The sequence below is a fragment of the Balaenoptera ricei genome, chromosome 16 (assembly GCF_028023285.1).
Source record: "Balaenoptera ricei isolate mBalRic1 chromosome 16, mBalRic1.hap2, whole genome shotgun sequence".
In the NCBI taxonomy this organism is placed as follows: Eukaryota; Metazoa; Chordata; class Mammalia; order Artiodactyla; family Balaenopteridae; genus Balaenoptera; species Balaenoptera ricei.
The window spans coordinates 34,253,083-34,274,403 of NC_082654.1; the positions used below are offsets into that span (position 1 = coordinate 34,253,083).

The 21,321-nt window shown below is 42.7% G+C and overlaps 1 protein-coding gene across 2 annotated transcripts in view; it reads left to right on the top strand.

Annotated features, from left to right (window-relative positions):
* Positions 1-15,155, top strand: part of MYOF (myoferlin) — a 163,956-nt gene extending 148,801 nt beyond the window's left edge. For both annotated transcript variants that reach the window (XM_059900706.1, XM_059900705.1), the window contains 8 exons: positions 1,552-1,640; positions 1,729-1,824; positions 6,194-6,335; positions 8,666-8,765; positions 10,739-10,929; positions 13,036-13,145; positions 13,514-13,661; positions 14,595-15,155. In XM_059900706.1, coding sequence (XP_059756689.1) covers positions 1,552-1,640; positions 1,729-1,824; positions 6,194-6,335; positions 8,666-8,765; positions 10,739-10,929; positions 13,036-13,145; positions 13,514-13,661; positions 14,595-14,633 — 915 coding nt within the window. In that variant the 3' untranslated portion in view covers positions 14,634-15,155. The remainder of the gene's footprint in view (positions 1-1,551; positions 1,641-1,728; positions 1,825-6,193; positions 6,336-8,665; positions 8,766-10,738; positions 10,930-13,035; positions 13,146-13,513; positions 13,662-14,594) is intronic.
* Positions 15,156-21,321: the final 6,166 nt, after the last annotated feature.

The window sequence follows — 21,321 nt, forward strand, 5'->3', positions numbered from 1 at the left end:
ACAGTCCATGTAGAAGCTTGTTAGAATGAAGATTTCCAGGCCATGCCTGCAGAGATTCAGATTCAATAAGCCTGGGGTGGGGCAGGGAATCTGAATTTGTAACAAGTATCTGGAGAGGTTCTGATGCAGATGGTTAGGACGTCACGCTTTAAGAAATATTTATCTAATGGATGCAAATATTGTTGACACTGATAGCTGAACCGTGGTCTCTTAAAAAGTGACCACAGGTAGCCTGGGCTTACTAGATGATTTTGTCACTCACTCTTATTTTGTTCCATATTTTGATTTCTTCTGTCTCTAATTATCCTTCTTTCCCCACAAAGAGCCCATTTCTCCTTCTCTCTCCCCTCCTACTCCTCAATTGAATAAAGTCTTAAGACATTACAAAGCGAGGAAGATTGCTCCCTGGGCTACCAATACTTCCATCACCTCTGCCTACTGCATTGGACAGACTCTGGCTAGGTCTTAGGAGACACCTGGATGCCTAATTTCTGCGGTGTGCTTGATGTATAGTAGACCCTTGAGCCCTGGAGATTAGTGGGAAGAGAGTCAGGATCACAGTAAAATATATCCCTTTTCAAGAGCTTCAGTTAATTCATTTTGATCACAGTGCGTTAGGAAACCAGCCTAGTGGTTTCCTTGGCAACCTTCTTAAAGACCAGTCTGTTTTTTCATGAAGGCAGAGTCTACAGAACATACAAAAACAGTTTGGGGAATTTAAATTGGTTTGTATCGTTGATACAGTGTGTTAATGGCATTCCTAGCCTGTCTGGAAGAATACTCCAGTCAGATATATGGGCCTGGTCTGTAGCCATCAAAGACTTGAGTGGGGCCTCACCAAGATGGCGCCACAGGTGTCAGTCCCCAGGCTCTCACTCTCCCCCTTCCTGCAAGCTCCCTCTCAGGCGGTAGACACTAGCAGGTCAATGCAGGGAGTCCTCAATTTGGGGAGAACAGTAATGTTCTTGTCATTGTTTGAGTCTCTCCTTCAAAAGTGCCATGCTGTAAGTTTTTCTTTTACAAAATTAAATACAGTTTTAAATTATTTTTATTTTCTCTCTTAAGGTAAGTGGAGAAACCCTTGGGTGTCACAAAACTGGGACTGATACCAAGTAGGCAATGTGAAGATGGATAGAGTGACAGCGGGAAAACTGTTCTGAGAGTGAAGGGCCCAACTTTTAGTCATTGTAAGAGGGTGTGTGTGTGTGTGTGTGTGTGTGTGTTTGTTGTGTGTGTGTGTTGGGGGTTGTGTTAGCATTGGGAAGCCCCTCATTTTATTAACCAGGGAAGACTCAGACTGATACAGGTCGGTACATGCAGCCGTCAGAGACTCCTGGGAGAGAATGGGGGGCGGATGGCCTAAGTGACACTAAAAGTATAAGATTCATCTTGGTTTGTTCTTTTACTCCATTTTTTTTTTTTGCCTTCCATATGGACTAATAAATTAAGAGGCCTGAAGAACTCGTTTCACCTAAGACGTATGAAAGAAAATTATAGTCTCTACCACCCATAATATAACTTCATTTCTCTTTTCATTTTTGAATGGCTTAGGGAAAACTTCAGATGTGGGTGGATGTTTTCCCCAGGAGTTTGGGGCCACCAGGCCCTCCTTTCAATATCACACCCCGGAAAGCCAAGAAGTAAGTAATCTTGAGACCCTGCTGTATCTTACTGGGGTCTTGGTTCAGGACCAGAAAAAAAAGCACCTTCAAAATGTGCTCCTTTCAGATACTACCTGCGTGTGATCATCTGGAACACCAAGGATGTTATCCTGGATGAGAAAAGCATCACAGGAGAGGAAATGAGCGACATCTACGTTAAAGGGTAAGAAAGACTGGCATGCAAGAGCATGCCAAACTCGGTGAACAAAGCAGACTCTCTCTTTCATGAGTGTTCATTATTGAAAGTGTCCACTATAGGATCCTTGATTATTTGAAGCTATTATATTTCATTAATGCAATCTGCTTAGGAAGCTCTAGGGAGACAAAGGGAGAGAGAACAGAAAGAAAAGAGAAACCTGTATGCATGTTGTTTATGAACAGAGGCATCTGATGCCTATAAGAACTAATAAGTGTTTCTTTTCTAAGAAAGTGGGTTTTGTTCAGTTTATTAAGCAGATTTGTTAAGAGACTTTTTAGTCATGCAGTTCATTTTTACTCTTTTTTAATACCTTGAGTAACTAGCCTTAGAAACAGAAGTAGAGCTTCCAAAGTTTCTTTTTTTTAATATATTTTATTACCAGAAGTTAATGTTCATGGAAAAGAGGAAACATTAGCATAATTTTTTTTTTAACCACAAAACCTTATTATGCTTTATTTCTTGTGTTAACCCTTGATCAAAACCAAGAGCATAATATTGAAACAGAACTCGGTAAAGATATGCCTTTGGCACCAAAACGTTAAATTATTATAAAATCATGAAAAAGTATTTGTTTCCTATCTTGATCAGTCTGCAGATAAAATTATACTTGTCATTTAATGCTTTTTTTCTAAAAAGAGAATGCACTTTCCAAAAATTGAGCCAGTAAATTAGTTGTGCTTCTCTTTTTTATTCCACAAAGTTTTTATTAAATTCATACACATCTGGTTGTTTGCTCTTCCAATTTCTTTATTAAAGGATACCATTAGTCAAGATAACCTTTTGTAATTAGCTGCTACCATTGTTGTCAGATTTATTATTTCTCCCAATTAAATTGTTGGATTCATATAGAAGATTTTATAGATCTTCTCCCCAACTGTTGTTTAGGTTTTCAATCTGTTTCCTTGCTTGTCCTTGATTTACTTTAATTATGATTACGTTTTTTAATACAGCAGGTTCTTATATACACTAATATGTATAAAATAGATAACTAATATGTCAATCCCAATCTCCCAATTCATCCCACCCCCATTAGCATAATTTTAAAAAATCATTAATTCCACCAACATTTACTGAGTGCCTGCATCCAATGTGCAGTGTCATAGGTGTTCATCATTCTGTTACTTGCATAGCTCAATTCCAAATAATTCATGTTGATGTCAGTTTCATGTTTTATATATATATATATATATATATTTTTTTAATATTTATTTATTTGGTTGCGCCAGGTCTTAGTTGTGGCAGCCGGGCTCCTTAGTTGTGGCACGCGTTGTGTTATATGTTGATAGTGAGTACAGAACCCAGTGATTAAGAAGTCAGACTCTGGAACCAAGCTACCTGGGTTGAAATCCGGTACTTTCCCTACTAGCTGGACAAGTTAGTAAGCTCACTGATCCTCATCTGTAAATTGGAGATAATGCTAGTATCCACCACTCTGGAATATTCAGAAGATTGAGTTACTCAAACCATTTAAGATAGTGCCTGGCAGATAGTAAACACTATGTGCATTAGTCAGGGTTCTCCAGGAAACAGAACAAGTAGGATGTGTGTACGTGTAGAAAGAGAGAGAGATTATGAGGGATTGGCTCACATGATAATGGAGGCTAAGAAGTCCCACGATTGGCCATCTGCAGGCTGGAGACCCAGGAAAGCTGGGGGTATCATTCAGCCTGAGTTCGAAGGCCTGAGAACCAGGGGAGCCAATGGTGTAAATCCCAGTCTGAGGTCAGGAGGAGATGACATGAGATGTCCTGGTTCAATCAATGAGGCAGAAAAAGGGGGTGAATTCCTCCTCCCTCTGCCTTTTGTTCTGTTCCAGGCGCTCAGTAGAATGGCTAATGCCACCCACGTTGGGGAGGTCCATCTACTGAGTCCATCAATTCAAATTCTAGTCTCATCCAGAAACATTCTCATAGACACACCCAGAAATAATGTTTAATCTGGGCACCCCACGGCCAGTCACGTTGACACATAAAATTAACCATCACACTATTATTATTACTATTCCACATGGATTGAGTTTGGTTCCTTGATATGTAAAAGATAAGACTTGTTGAAATTTAATATATTCATAAAGTGAGAACAAAGTTTCAATTATGATCCCAAGTGGCCTTCAATCAAACCTTTGTTAAAGACGTAATTACTGTCATTTAGGTTCACTATAAACAGGGAATGTTTCATCAAGTTCTTCATTATTCTTTCTCATTTCAGGATCTTATTGCCATTCCCCAGGGAAGACTAATTCCAGCTAATTATATATATGCAAATTTATTTGACTATCATAAGCATTTTTTTTCCAATCAGGGAAACAAACCCAAGTAATACTGGACTGAGAGATAACTCCAGTAATCAAAGAATAAAGCAAGATCTAAAGTACCATGTCATATTTGGAATGGAAATCTAATTACTGTATGTGAAAAGATGAATAATGCACAAATAACATGCTTAGCACTACAAGCATATGGGTATTACATACAAAGTTATACGTACAAGTACACAAATGCATACACTTAGAGTAGTTGTTTAACTTGTTTTCAAATTAAAATGTGAAAAGATTCATGAAAAAGAGGGAAGAGCTACAGTGGGTGGGCAGTCTAGGGGAGGATGACGGTGCTGTTTATGGAGGGGTTAGAAGCTGAAGCTACCAAGGTCACAGCCAAAGAGTGTGGACTCTCTTCAGTGAGTTAGTTCAAAAGCTTAAAAGTTAGTTGTCAAAAGGCATCTTTCAACTCAGCTTACCTGGTTAGTCAATTGACTAGAAAAAGTAAAACTAGTATAGTTGATTGCTATCAATACCACTACTAATAATAGGACCTAATATTAGCTCGTGACTTTCTAGTCTCCATGGTCCTTTGAAGCAGAGTAATAGTCCTGGACTTTGAGGTCAGACAGACCTGGGAGTTATACTTACTTCTGTCCATTACTGGATGTATGAGATGTACATCCCCTCTGAATCTCAGCTTCCTCATCTGTGAGATGGAGCTAGTTATACAGTAGGAAAGAATAAAATAAGGCATTCTACATACCTGGTTCATAGTAGTTGATCCTTAACATGAGTTAAGGATTTCCCCTTCCCACTCTGGCTCTTCTCATTCTGTCCTCAGGTTGACCATGTGAAGGGAGCACATATCATTAACCTCATTTTACAGATGGGAGAATGAAGCTCAGAGGGTTAATGGCAGAGCAAGTTCACAGCCAGGCCTGCCTCCTACTGACAGTCTTTATTTGGGGAATCCAGGCATCAACATATATATTTTTTAAAAATAAATATTTATTTATTTTTGGCTGCACTGGGTCTTCGCTGCTGCGTGCGGGTTTCTCATTGTGGCTTCTCTCGTTGCGGCACACGGGCTTTGGTAGTTGTGGCACACGGGCTTAGTTGCTCTGCAGCATGTGGCATCTTCCCGGACCAGAGCTCGAACCCGTGTCCCCTGCATCGGCAGGCGGATTCTTAACCACTGCACCACAAGGGAAGCCCCGGCATCAATATTTTTAAAAGCTCCCCAGTTGATTCCAATGATTCTAATGGGTAGTGGGTGTTGAGATCCATGCATTCCACTACTTTTCCAGTCTAAAATCTCGTGTTCCTCTGGTTCCAAACCAGGAGTCTTCCCCATAGCTGGCAGATGTGATAACACTTCCTCCCAGACATGTTCGTTCATTCATTCCTCCCTCCAACCGGTCTGCTGTGTGCCAGGCACAGGCCAAAGGGAACTTTCCAAATGTCAAAAGTTAAGATGTCCAATTGTTGATGGAAATGAATTTTCATAGATATGAGTATGGATATAGCAGCTTACATCTCCCTTGCTAGTCTCATTAATGTGATCATAGTAAATTTAAGAATAATTAAAAAATAAAGTGGTAAGATTACTTGAGTCGTGCCTGTTTTGTTTGCTTAAGTAAAATCTGGAAAAGAAAATGCTAAAATTTTGAACTGACCCATATTCATTGAGCCTATCAGCAGTGATGACAGACACTGATGAGTTATAGTTAGGGAGACTAAAAACATAGCCAGCAAGCTTCACCAGTCCCAAAATAGAAGCTAAATTGTTGATATTTTCCAGAAAATTTCACCTTATCCCTGTTAACTGAAGTCTAAAGGGTTTCCTTCTTTGGTTTTAGAGGAATTATATTTTATTTGGCTACCATGTGTGTTGGATGCAACAGAGTGCCTCCCCTTCATAAATCACCCCCCAGCTCTATAGATAACTGGAACCTGCCCAAGAAAAGTGCATTAATTCTCCTGCCCTTCACTCTCTCCTAATCACTGCGCAATTTTGCGGCTAGATTACTTGTCAATCACATGAAGCTAAGTCTGTTTGCTTCTGCTTTTCAGCTGGATTCCTGGCAATGAAGAAAACAAACAGAAAACAGATGTCCACTACAGGTCCTTGGATGGTGAAGGGAATTTTAACTGGAGATTTGTCTTCCCTTTTGACTACCTTCCAGCTGAACAGCTCTGTCTCGTTGCTAAAAAAGTGAGTTCTGAAATATGCCAGTGGGGAGTGGATGTCATGGGTCTTCCTTAATGCAGATGCTCAGAAAAGGTTGGGGCTGCTCAGAGTCTTGGAGGTCATGGGTCCAGCTCCTCTTGGTACAGATGGGGACTTTGAGACCCCAGTGGGGTAGATACTTGCCCAGGGTCACACAGCTATGGCAGTTATTTGTGTAGTTATAACGGAAGTATAAGGAGTACAACTTTGCTTCCACTAACATGTTGGCAGTAGGGGGAAGGATCTGGTAACTGGGGGTCTTGTGTCAATACATACAACAACCTAAGTATATGTTTATGTCACAGGGAGACTGATTTCTTCCCCTGATAAGCAGAACTGTTGCACTAATTAACCAGAGGCAAAATATTAATGTAGGTGAAATATCCCTCTTACCTTCCTTATTAAACTTAAGCATCTGCCTGCCTTCCTTCGGGAGCACTTCCATGAGGGTTCATGGCCCTCCTGGTCTTAATTTATAAGACTCCCAGTTACAGAACTCAACTCAAACTGGCTTAAACCAAAAGAAATGATTTACTGGTTCACATTACTAAAAAGTCCAGGGTTGGCTGGCTTAAGGAACGCCTGGAGCCTGGGTTGAACTGATGTCTTTAGAAACTGCTCTCACCTTCTCCGCCCCTCTGCCCTGCCTTCTTCCATGGGCCTCACTCCCTGGTGAGTGCAAGGTGGCTGCCAGCAGCCCCAGCTCGTATCCTGCCCTCTCAGCAACCTCAGCAGAGACAGGGGAATGAATCCCCAAAGGCACCAACCAGAGTTTTGGAACTGGGCCCCAGCGTCTGCCTGTTTGAGGCCATGTGTCCATCTCCGAACCAGTGTCGCCCAGGGATGCAGCGCTCTGATTGGCGAGACTGTGGAGTTAGGGATAAAGTCACTTCTTCCCAGATTGCATGGACTGGGGGAAGGGCATCTCTAAGGAAAATCTGGTGCTTTCATCCAAAAAGGGGAGCCTAAAACCTGGGTAGGTAATAACAACAGATGTCTTTTATAGGCCCTTGTCCCATTTCTCCCTTCCCCACCCCCTCCTGCCATATTCTATAAACTTTTCCTAGCTCTGCCCGGTCACCTCCTCACCCTACACCTGATCAGAATATACCTGCCTCATGTCCCATCTGGCCAGGCCCTACCCGCTGCTGGCCCTACTCAGTGCTGATGCTCTAGTGAGCACTTTTTCTGTCCAGGTGAGATGAATGCCTTCAAAGGGACCTTTCTAGAGACATATAGGCTCATCCTGATGTTGAACCATGCACACTTTCAGATAATGAGACAGACCGGGGGGAAGGCAAGGGATCTGGGGTCAGGTAGGCCTTTAGGTAAAGTTACCTTTCCTATTTACTCACATCTAGAGCTGGACCTCTCAGCGTCCTGAGTAGTCCTTGGAGCATGACCCCACACAGGACAGCCAAGTGGGGTCAGACAGCAGCAGAGTGGGCTTCTCAGGCCCTCAGAGCCAGGCCCTCTGAGCCCTGCAAAAGGGACCATTCCTGGAATGTCATCTGAAAAACGAGAAACAATCCAACAACCTTCCTTCAAATTCATGAAGCACTGGGGGATTTCCCTTTCTTTTGGGGGCCAGAGGAACTTAGGTGTAATCAGGCTGTGGGGACGTCATTATTATCCTGGGCTAATACTGTCTGTCTGGGCAGAAGCAGTGACAACAGGTGAGAACCTGCAGGACACACCCTCTCCCCACCTAACTCTAGGCTGAGGGATCTGAGGGTCATAGCTGACCACGGTATATAAAACCCAGCAGTATTTTTCAAAAGCCAGGACATTTTAAATCTGCACTAACAAAAGAGTGAAACGTGGGCCCCCATCTCCTCACCCCCGTGTGAAATGAGTGTGCTCAGTCATCCTTGGGGGGTTGGGGAGGTCGCTGAGCAGAAGTAACTCCTCAGCAGGGGATATTTCGGTCTGGCCTGGGACGGCTTAGCTTTGGGAGGATCATCTAGGCAGGCTACAGTCTTTAGGCCAGGAGACATCATCACTCTCCAAACCGCAGGAGGGGCAGCAGGAAGTCACACTGATAGGAACATGGCAGGAAACCTTCTGTTTGGGAATTGCCTGGGACAACCTTTTTGTCACCCAGCTGGTAGTCTTGAGATTTCCTGGGGAGTCCGACTGCCTTATATCCACCTGGGGTAGAGGGGTAGGCCCAAGGGCGGGGTTTCAGGTGGGGATGCAAAGGAGAGAAGAGGCCCCATGCCTTGATGCTGGGTTTTCAAGAGGCCCAAGGGGAGGGTGTTAAGAATCCAGTAATCAGTGTCATCTTGGTTTGTCTGTTCCTGTTGGCATTTTAGGAGCATTTCTGGAGTATGGACCAAACTGAATTTCGGGTCCCACCCAAACTGGTCATTCAGATATGGGATAATGACAAGTTTTCTCTGGATGACTACTTGGGTAAGGCTTACCTTTGGATACTTTTCTCTGAGAAATTGTGCTTGAAATTAGTAAAAGCAATTAAAACTTGGAATCAATTATTTAACTCTCCAGTACTGTGGGGTGGGGTCCCACCCCCTGCCTGGATGTCCCCGGAGCGGGGTGGCCTGCCCATCCGCTGCCCAGGTCCTCTGAGAAGTGGGCACAGTGACTGGCGCTGCAGGCCCCAGCCACTCCCAGGGCCCTTGCACCAGCTCCTGTCTTGCTAGGAAGACACAGATTTTGTTTTCAGGGATGCCACAGCCTTGCCTCCACTTCCAAACCTCTCTCTCTCTCCCTACTCTCAGCACCTCAGAATTGGCTCCCTCCTCCTCCACGCTGCTCTCAGCGGTCACTGCAGTCCCCTGATGCCCCACCCTTCTCTGGGGTAAAAGGCCCTTGTTAAACACCCTGCTCCGGCCCTCCATTTCCTGGCACACACCCTGGTCCCCCCAAAGCACAGTGTTCTTATTTTCTCTCTCCCAGGCCTTGGGTGTCTCATTGGCCTGCTCTGTTTCTTCCTCTTCCTCTTTTTTTTTTTTTTAAATTTATTTATTTATTTTACTTATTTATTTTTGGCTGCGTTGGGTCTTTGTTGCTGCGCGCGGGCTTTCTCTAGTTGCGGCGAGCGGGGGCTACTTTTCGTTGCGGTGCGCGGGCTTCTCGTTGCCGTGGCTTCTCTTGTTGCGGAGCACAGGCTCTAGGCACGTGGGCTTCAGTAGTTGTGGCTCGCGGGCTCTAGAGGGCAGGCTCAGTAGTTGTGGCGCACGGGCTTAGCTGCTCCGCGGCATGTGGGATCTTCCCGGACCAGGGCTCAAACCCATGTCCCCTGCATTGGCAGGTGGATTCTTAACCACTGTGCCACCAGGGAAGTCCCACAGCCTCAGTCCTGATCCTTGTAGAACTGGGATGATGGGCAACATTCTTTGTTTACTGGCATGGCAGGCAACATTCCCTGTCCACAGTAGTGTGCTAACTTAGAAAGCATAAAGAATAGCAGAGGGTTTTCCCTTGGAATTTAAACGAAATAGTCTGATAACAAATAAAGAGAATGACTTTATTTCTAAATGGCTAGTGGGCAAATGGTTGCAGTTATCACCAAAAGGAGAGACAAAATAAAAGCAGGCATAAGTTCCAGAAAGGCTTGTGGGCTATGGATGCATTGTAAGATGAAGGGCAGTTTCTGAGCCTAAAAATTTATAGAGAATCTGCCACAACCTCCCTGTTACTCTCTGCTGCCACTGTTGAAGACCACCTCTTGTCCCCTAGTCCATAGACATGACCCAACACACACATACCTTTTTCTGAAGGAGAGGTTTCCTGGGAGTTCCCAAGCCCCAAAGACAGTCAGTTAAAGACAGTTATTAACTACAAAAGAGTTAATGCCTCACATCACGGAAGAAAAATTGTGCTTCTCCAGGCACCCTGAGCTGGGCTTCCTAGTTCCTGGGGAGAACTTTCTGTTGAGAATTCAATATTCCTTCTCAAGCTCTTGTTTTTCAGGTTACACTAGGAGAAACTTGAACTTGACTGTTCGATGGAGCTTCCCATGTTCCAAGTACCAGTTTTCTTTACCCAACGCCAAATGACTATGTTAGGGGACGTTTAGAACCAATATGAGCAAATTCCAAGTCCAAGTTCAGTGGAAATTTTGTCTGGAGATGTTTAATTATTTTGAGTTTGCAGAAGAACTCTTTTTATGCTCCTATCTCTGAGAAATTAAATGGGTTGTTCTCTGTGAGATGCAGAGCAGTGAACAGATACTTCTTCTGCCACTTTCCATTCTATCTGGAAAGAATTTTAACTGCACTGCCTACCAGGGTCCGTTTCTCTAACTCACCTGTCACCTGTTCAGAGTCATGGTCTACCTCTCTTCTGACAAGTACATTCTGTTCACTTGTGAACAACGGCTGATCCACTTGAAATTTATTTGGGTTTAATGTTTCCTTGGCTAGGTGTCCTGGAACTCGATTTGCATCGCAGCATCATTCCAGCAAAATCACCAGAGAAATGCAGTTTGGACATGATTCCTGACCTCAAAGCCGTGAACCCCCTTAAAGTGAAAACCGCCTCTCTCTTTGAACAGAAGTCCATGAAAGGATGGTGGCCGTGCTACGCAGATAAAGATGGCTCCCGTGTGATGGCTGTATGTATGAGTATTTCCTGGTTGAGGGTCGTTTATTCCTTTTCTCCTTTAGGTTTTCCCCTTTATGAGTAGATTTGCTCTGGATAAGATAAGGGAGGTTAAATTGGTGGTACTTTAAGTTTTGGGAATGGTTTGTACCTGGGATTATAGGAGAAGGTGGCAGATGCTGTTAGCATATGTTTGGGGTTGAGTGGAAGATAGAGGGATTGGAATTGTCAAAAAACTGGGAGCGCAAGTGGTTGCGCTGTATTTCTTTAGGACTCTCCTCCACCAGGAATGCTAATTTATGTTGAGCTTCCAGTACAATTCAGTGCAGAAAAAGAAACTTAAAATTTGAGCTGTCCTCAACTTTTAAAAAAAAAAATTTTTTTTTTTTTTTAAGATGGAGGAAATAGGGAGTGTTGACATCCATTGAACATGAAGGCCATAAGTTACAAGCACATTTGGAAAACTGAAGATAATTTTGATGTAGAAGCAAAAGTGCGGGTTACCATGCCTGTCACAAAAAGACTACCTAATTCATTATGTATTATTAATAATAATTAAAATTTTACACTACTTATTATAAACTGGACAATATACTAAATGCCTTATATTCATAATCTTGTTTTTTAAAACAACTTTGAGGTATAATTTACATAAAATAAACTGCACCCACTTAAAGTACAATTAAGGTGCACAATTTGATGAGTTTTGACAGATGTATATGCTCATGAAACCACCACCATAATCAAGATCCAGAACATTCCCATTACCCCAAAAGTTCTGTTGTGCCCTTTGCAGTCCATCACTTCCTCTACCCCTGGCGCAGGAAACCACTTATAAGCTTCCTGCCACTAGAGGGTAGTTTGTACATAACCTCATTTAGTTCTGCTGATAACCCCATGAAGCAGCCATTACCTACATTTTATAGATTCGAAGAACAGGCTTGGAAAGAAGGACCACCTTGCCATAGTCAGACACCCACCTTTGACTCGTCGACAGAGGAGGCATCTGTGCTCCATCGCCTAAATGAGCGTCAGGGTCGGAAGCTCTCAAATTGTTGGTGACCTTGTGGGCACCAGGGTTCTTGAAAGTCTGTTACAACCTTAGTCAAGCCTGGCTATAAGAGTGGACAAGTTTCTAGACCTCTCGCAGCCTCTGTGTACTCATGTGCACACGAGGATCACAGCAGTACCTGATTTATAGGGCTGCCCTGAGCATTACACGAGATTATCCACATAGAAGGCTTACGCAGTGCCCAGTGAACCAGTCAGGAACCTGTGAACAGGGAGGCAGCATTCATTCATTCACTCACTCATGCATTTCTTCAGCTAGTGTACATCGAGTGCCCACTAAGTGCCAGCACTGCTCCACGCAGTGGGGGTACCAAGGGGAGCATGAAGGCTCTCTTGGAGCCCACACTTAATGATCAGTCAATGTTAGCTATTGTGGGACTTCCCTGGGGGCGCAGTGGTTGAGAATCCGCCTGCAAATGCAGGGGACACTGGTTCGAGCCCTGGCCCAGGAAGATCCCACAGGCCGTGGAGCAACTAAGCCTGTGCGCCACAACTACTGAGCCCGGATGCCACAACTACTGAAGCCCGCGCTCCTAGAGCCCGAGCTCTGCAACAAGAGAAGCCACCGCAATGAGAAGCCCGCGCACTACAACGAAGAGCAGCCCCTGCTCGCCGCAACTAGAGAAAGCCTGCGCGCAGCAACGAAGACCCAACAATGAAGACCCAATGCAGCCAAAAATAAATTTAAAAAAAAATGTTAGCTATTGTTATCAGCAGTACTCGGGTTATTCTGGGTCCAAGTAAAGTTACAAAGGGAGGTATGTGAGCAGGCAAGGAGACAGATGTGAGAAAGTTAGAATGATGGGGATCCAGAGACTGAAAAGCAGGGAGGAGGGAAAGCAATTTGTCCTCTCAGTTTCCCACAAGGGGTCGGTTCAGAAACACATGGAAGAGGAAATGTGATGAAATCTCTTGAGGAAAATTTAAGGCAATCTAAGGATTGTTTTACAAGAATAAAAATCATTGCTCGGGGAATACTCCTCGGGTCGAAGTGAAAATATTTGTGAAACGTGATGTCATGTGTTTAACCTGTTCTGCTTTACTGAAGGGGAAACTGGAGATGACGTTGGAAGTCCTCAATGAGAAGGAGGCCGACGAGAGGCCAGCCGGGAAGGGACGGGATGAACCCAACATGAACCCCAAGCTGGACCCACCAAAGTGAGAGACCCTCTTTGTTCTGATCCCCAAACACCTGCAGTCTGAAAGCCCCCCTTCCAATTGCCTTAATGCAATGGATTAGCTGTTGTCTTAATTTTTGTACTGAACAGGGGAGATGGGGGAGGGAGACGTTGGTGATCTGGCTCCACTTTAACCATCCTCCTTCCCATGAAACCAAAGTCCAGTGTGTCTTCGGCATCTTAGAAAGCCCTAAAAGGTTAAAGGCTCTCTCAGCCAACTAAGGGGAATAATATCTTTTCTTGACTTTATAAAATGTTGTTAATCATTCTTTAAGCTATTATGCTCGGAGGTATAAAATATCTGTCCCTCCTGAGTCGGGTAGGTAAAACCATTTCTTTGCAATGCAGCCGACCGGAAACTTCCTTCCTCTGGTTCACCAACCCGTGCAAGACCGTGAGGTTCATCGTGTGGCGGCGGTTTAAGTGGGTCATCATCGGCCTGCTGTTGCTGCTAATCCTGCTGCTCTTCGTGGCCGTGCTCCTCTACTCCCTCCCGGTATGAGTCCCTGGCCTCTCGTCTTGCCTCTTTGGGTGTGAATTATGGTTGGTCATCTCACTTGGTACTTGCCTTTTTTGCCATCGGGTAAAATGACCTACATTAGCACACTTGTGGTGTTACAACCCGTCAACCTTTGGAAAATTTAGAGTACTGTGTCCTGTGATTAGGATTACATTCTCACAGTTTCATGAATTATAGGCAGAACTTCATGGTCTGAAAAAAAAAAAAAAAAAAAACTCTGGTCTCAGGAATTCTAGGAGCAATCCCTTAGGCCTTTATGAATGTGTGTCTTAAACCATAGCCAGCATTTCTGACGGATCTTCCTGCCTTCAGACTTTCTTGTTCCAAACCATCCTGCATCCTAACTGCTGACATTTCACAGATCCTGGGCTCATTATAGGCCTACACAAACCTTGAACTCCACCCAAACTAGAGAGCTGGCCTCTCCAGACAAGTACTGCCCTTACCTGCCAGGATGCCTTTGCCAAGGCTGTTCCTTTGCCCATGTTTTGTCTATTAAAACCTCCCTCATTCTTTAAGGCCCACATTACATAACCTCCCCCTCAAATCTCCCTTAATCTCCACAGTCATAAATGGGAGGTTTGTCAGTGTGCCTAGAAGTGCCTTCATTGCTGAAATCGAATTTGAAAATTTCTGCATCTCGACTTCATATGCTTCTTATCTCAACAAATTCCTTGAATGGAGGAATGAAGGCACTTCTAGGCACACTGACAAACCTCCCGTTTGACTCCCATTTTTGACTGGCGGTGCTACTGGAATCTAGTCGGTAGAGGCCAAGGATGCTGCTAAACATCCTGCAATGCACAGGACAGTCTCCAACAAGAATCATCTGCTCCTAAAGGTCAATAGTACCAAGATTGAGAATCCCTAAGATATATATACATGGCCCTCTTTCTGTTTCCTTTTCAGAACTATTTGTCAATGAAGATTGTGAGGCCAAATGCATAATGGAAGCAAGGGCTTCTTTTCCAGAGTCATCCAGCAATGAGGGAATCCTGTCTCTGTTTACAGATCAAAACCGAGAGTGATTTTGTTTGTGTCTGAGACTATATTCCAGGGGCATGTTACACTACTTCACCGAGGCCCATCACTTCCCAGAGGCTCTAAGTCCAGGTCAGGCCAACAAGCAACATTTTTATCTTTTGAAGTATTAAAAGTTTTAACCATGTTTTTTCAGAATACTTTTCAAGGTGGCTGGTTCCATTTAAAAATCATCTTTTTTTTCTGTGTCCTAGTTCTATAATTCAATTTTTGGAAATTGCTGAAGTCAAATTTGAAAATTTCTGCATCTCGACTTCATATACTTCTTTATCTATAGTTAACAAAAAAGGACTGTGCATTAGCAAGTAGTTAGAATAGGTGGAGGAATTTTTATTTATGCCTGCAACCATTGTTATATTTTGTATGGATAAATGTCATGAGACTATTCATCCTCTGTGATGAACCCAAATAAAAACATTCTGCCTCTGACACATACCTGTTTGTTGTAGCTGTGGGCCAAGCTGGGAAGGAGACAATTTCTAGTCTGGGTCTCAGTGGATGGAATGCCAGGGCATACCACTTGGCTGTAAACCCCTTATCAGTGTGCTGCCAAAGCTTGGCCAGTGGGCCAAACTGAGGCTAATATAAGAAATTGACACTTATTTAAAGTACTTACTCTATGCACACCATTGTTTTAAATGCTTTATACATATTAACTAATGTAGTCCTCAAGGTAATCCTATAAAGGTAGTAGGTAACATTATTAATCCCATTTTTCCCTTGAAGAAATTGAGGCATACTGCATGTAAATCAATGAAGTTAGAACACACCCTCTCACCATACACAAAAATAAACTCAAAATGGCTTAAAGATTTAAACATAAGACACGACACTGTAAAACTTCTAGAAGAGAACACAGGCAAAACATTCTCTGACTTAAATCGTACCAATGTTTTCTTAGGTCGGTCTCCCAAGGCAATAGAAATAAAAACAAAAATAAGCAAATGGGACCTAATCAAACTTAAAAGCTTTTGCACAGCAAAGGAAACCATAAACCAAACGAAAAGACAGCCCACACAATGGGAGAAAATATTTGCAAATGATGTGATCGACAAGGGCTTAATTTCCAAAATATACAAACAGCTCATACAACTCAACAACAAAAAACCCAACCCAATCCAAAAATGGGCAGAAGACCTAAATAGACATTTCTCCAAAGAAGAAATACAAATGGCCAATAGGCACATGAAAAGATGCTCAACTTCACTAATTATTTGAGAAATGCAAATCAAAACTACAATGAGGTACCAACTCTCACCAGTCAGAATGGCCATCATTAAAAAGTCTACAAATAACAAACGCTGGAGAGGGTGTGGGGAAAAGGGAACCCTCCTGCACTGTTGGTGGGAATGTAAGTTGGTGCAGCCACTGTGGAAAACAGTATGGAGGTTCCTCAGAAAACTAAAAATAGAATTACCATACGATCCAGCAATCCCACTCCTGGGCATATATTCAGACAAAACTCTAATTGAAAAAGATACATGCACCCCTATGTTCATAGCAGCACTATTCACAATAGCCAAGACATGGAAGCAACCTAAATGTCCATCGACAGATGAACGGATAAAGAAGATGAGGTACATATTTACAACGGAATACTACTCAGCCATAAAAAAGAATGAAATAATGCAACACGGATGCAACTAGAGATTATCATACTAAGTGAAGTAAGTCAGAAAGAGAAAGACAAATACCATATGATATCACTTATATGTGGAATCTAAAATATGACACATGGGGCTTCCCCGGTGGCACAGTGGTTAAGAATCCACCTGCCAATGCAGGAGACATGGGTTCGAGCCCTGGTCCGGGAAGATCCCACATGCCGCGGAGCAACTAAGCCTGTGCGCCACAACTACTGAGCCTGCGCTCTAGAGCCTGTGCCCCGCAGCAAGAGAAGCCACCGCAATGAGAAGCCTGCACACTGCAACGAAGAGTAGCCCCCGTTCGTGGCAGCCAGAGAAAAGCCCACATGCAGCAACGAAGACCCAACACAGCCAAAAAATAATAAGTAAATTAAAAAAAAAATGACACAAATGAACCTATCTATGAAACAGAAACAGAATCATGGACATAGAGAACAGACTGGTGGTTGCCAAGGGGAAGGAGGTTGGGGGAGGGATGAAGTGGGAGATTGGGGTTAGCAGATGTAAGCTTTTATATATAGAATGGGTAAACAAGGTCCTACTGTATAGCACAGAGAACTATATTCAGTATCCTATGATAAACCATAATGGAAAAGAATATTTTAAAAAAGCATGTATATAAATATTATATATACACAATATATACATAACTGAATCACTTTGGTGTACAGCAGTAATTAACACAACATTGTAAATCAACTATACTTCAATTAAAAAAAAATAAGAATTAAAAAAAAAATTTTTTTTAAAGAAATTGAGGTATAAAGAGGTTAAGTAACTTGTCCAAGGTCACACAGCTAATAAATGGTATAGCTGGAATTTGAACCTAGGCAGTATGGGTTCTTTTCCTCTTAACTTTTTTTGGGGGGTCTGGAAATTTCACCGCAATATTTGTATTTATTTGCTTTTTTTAAAATTGAGAACTGACAACATTATATTAGTTTCAGGTATAGAACACAATGATTCAAATTTGTATATATTGCAAAATGATTACCATAGTGAGTCTAGTTAACATCTGACACCATCCATAGTTACACAATTTTTTTTCTTGTGATGAGACCTTTAAAGATCTATTCTCTTAGCAACTTTCAAGTACGCAATACTGTATTATTAACTATATTCACCATGCTGTACATTACATCCCCATGACATTTATTTTATAACTGGAAGTTCATACTGTTTGATTCCCTTCACCCATTTTACCCACTCCCACCCCTCCACCCCCTTCTGGCAGCTACTAATCTATTCTCTGTACTTATGAGCTTGTGTTTTGTTTTGTTTTTCCTTCAGATTCCACATATAAGTGAGATCTTACAGTATTTGTCTTTCCCTGACTTCACTTAGCATAATGCCCTCAAGGTCCATCCATGTTGTTACAAACGGCAAGATTCCACTCTTTTATGGCTGAATAATATTCTATTGTGTATATATACCACATTTTCTTTATTCATTCATCAATGGACATTTAGGTTGTTTCAATATCTTGGCTATTGTGGAAAATGCTGCTATGAACATGGGGTGTATATATCTTCTTCAATTAATGTTTTTGTTTTCTTCAGATAAATACCCAGAAGTGGAATTGTTGGTTCATATGGTAGTTCTATTTTTAATTTTTTGAAGAAGCTCCATACTTTTTTCCATAGTGTCTACAGCAATTTACAGTCTCACCAACAGTGCACAACTCAGCAATAATTGCAAGACAGTCCCACTGCACTATAACATTGTCTAAACGCCCAAAAGCATTGCCATTATTGAACCATTTCTTGCTCCCCTCGATTCTGTGTTGCTCTTAGAATAGAACTGTTTGCTGTTCTCACCATGGTCTCATATATTAACAGGACAATGTTCTCACATGTTCTAGAAGATACACACTGCCCTTGGTATCAGCATAGAGCCACACTGGGTTGCTACCGTCACTCATTACTTGACCATCTCAGCTCCATGCTCCTCTTGACGGCCCTCCCACTGGTGGTATAGCACTGTGGTTAAAAGAAGCTAAGAAGTGCACAGCAGAGAAAATCATCAACAAAATGAAAAAGGGTTCCAGACAAGATTGTTATTTGGAATATTTAACCATCATTATGGCACTGGCACCGACCAATCCAAACAGATGCTTCACCCCATCAAAATGGAGAACAGCCGTAAAAAACTAGAACAGCCATACCAGAATGTGCAGGCTGAATATCAGCCTTCCTTCCAGGTACCCCCCCCCCCCCACAACACATTCTCCCACAGCGCCTCACTCAAGTAGTTTCTGAGCAGATACATGAATGGCTTTGAGGAAAGTCTTTTCCTCCTGTGCCTTCAGCACACCTAACTGGTATTCACTAGTGTAGCTCCTTTGAGTAAGTGGCGGCGAAGCCCTATTAGGAATGAATAATTCCCAGAGAGAATATTGAACTGGGCTTTCTGGGTAGCACCCCTCCCCCTCCTCCCATCCCCCGTCCCCCCAGAAAACACTTCATCTTGTCAAAAGATAATGGTCCCTCATTTGAGGTTGTTAGCCGCCTGGTGACCTATAAATGATAGCTAAAAGCTGGAACTAATCAACAGTCCAGTCAGATTGTCGCTTCACTGTGAATTAAATAACACTTAGTCCTAACTGATTCTAGCAAGTGCCACCATTAACGCTGGAGCCTTCATTAGGAAAAATAAATCTCCATCAATGTCTTGAGAGTGACAGGGCACTGAAAATCTTGACAGGCTAACGCTTGATTTTGTTTTGTTCTTCCTTTCTCATTTTCAGGCTAGGGGGGAAGAAAAAGTCACAATTAGCCCTGCATGTTACTTTAAAGAGCTATTTATGGGCAGAGTTCTGAAACCCATTTTGGCAAGGAAGCTGAGGGGAGTGGAGTGGTCTGGTTTTCCAGGTGCTGGCCGAGCGGCAGCTCCTTGCCCCTCGGAGTTCACCCGGGCTCAGAGGATTGTTTGTCCAAAGACTGGAACTGACTTGTCTCACCACCGTTGAGCAGATGTTATTACAAACACAGCTAGAAGGTGAGGGTGCTTTCCAGAAATGGCTGTTCAGTTCAGAGAAAGTACAACTTGACTACCATATGGGGAACCAACGTTGACAATGATTTCAAGGTTTAGAAACCCTCTACATTTTAAATATTTCATGCTAAACAGATTTCTTTGTGAGGTCAATACCTTCAGTACTCTGGACCACATGCATGTAGCCTCCCAAGGCAGATGGGAATTCCATTCCAAAGAATGCCTTTCAAAGTCAGCTTGATGTGGAATTAGTTCATGATGGAGTCGATGTTGTAAATAGATTAAGCACCCGCCATCTTGGCAGCTGAGTTTTGTGTGTGTTCAGCGTTGAATGGCAACTCCCTAATCTTTCTCAGGTTAAACATAATGGGGTCCCAAGGAAGATCAAAGGAAGGCTGCTTTTCCCTTAGATATACATCCCCGAAATGAAATGCCAGAGTTCATGAAGTTCAAGAAAAACACCAGAGAAACGTGTAACTTGGACTAACTGCAAAGCCTAACAAGTAAGGAAACATAATGAAAAACACAGGCTCGCCATATGCATGGTCAAGCTCGGAACCTCAGGGGTGCAACTTTGCAGGAGATGCAAACTCTAGATTTTTACTATTTAAATAAACTTAACAAGAAAGAAAAATTGTAATTTTTTTGAGCGACTCCCTCACAGTAAATTGAATGCTTCTCAGGGCAACCTGATTTTGCCAAAATTTATCTCAACTTCTTAAAAAGGCCCATTCAGTCCTTGACTAATATTAATGTGCTACTTCCATGTGTTTTCACAAAATCCTAGAGCCAAACCCGTAATCCTCCCCCCGACATATTTCAGTGAAGTCCTGCCCCAGCAATTATCAAGAGGAGGACCAGGAATATCCAGCTGGATTCCAACGCAGCACGGCAGCCGTTCAGATGAGGTTTCACCTGGGTCAACGGGATAAACAAAATGAATAGATGGAATCCTGTCTTAGAGGCGGCAAGAGCATGGGGCCAGGGGCTTCCAGACGTCTGGAAGCCCGTGAGCTCACCTAGCTCGGTCACGATGTAACGCTGTGACTCTGGGTATCTCCTCTCCAGTCTCCTTTCCCTCATTTGTGAAAGTAAGCGCTGAATTAAATGACCTTGTCTATCCCTGCATTGTATTACGGTTCTGGTTCTGCTTATCCGTAGCTCAGTTTCCTCATCTATAAAGTTGAGACAATAATCTCCATAGAATGATTGCAAGGATAAAATGATTTAACAGATGCAAAAGTGTTTAGAACAGAACTTGGCACAAAATAAGCACTCAGTATATTCTAGTTATCTCATCATCATCATCATCATAGGACAGGAACAGCCAAACACATATGGGCCAAAAGGTGACAGACATGTTCTGCTTTTGAAATGTCACCTTTGAAAGGATGTGAATCACCACTATCCAAAATGATACTGATTTTCCCCTTCAAGTTCTAACTGCATATTCCTAATTAGAGAAAGCAGATAAAAATGCTAAGGTAGTTCCTCAAAAAAATAAACATAGAATTACCATATAATCTAGCAATTCCACTTCTGGGTATACACCTCAAAGAATTGAAAGCAGAGACTCAAACAGATATTAGTACACCCCAGTTTGTAGCAGCATTATTTACAGTAGCCAAAAGGTGTAAGCAACTCAAGTGTCCATCAACAGATGAATGGATAAACAAAATGTGGTCTATACATACAATGGAATATTAGTCAGCCTTAAACAGGAAGGAAATTCCAACACATACCACAACATGGATGAACCTTGAAGACATCCTGCCAAGTGAAATAAGCCAGACACAAAAGAACCAATACTATATGGTTCCACTTATATGAGGTTCCGAGAGTAGCCAGAATCATAGAGGCAGAGGTACAGAATGGTGGTTGCAGGGACCGGGGGATTGGGGGGCGGGTTGTTTTTCACGGGTACAGAGTTTCAGTTTTACAAGATGAAGAGAGTT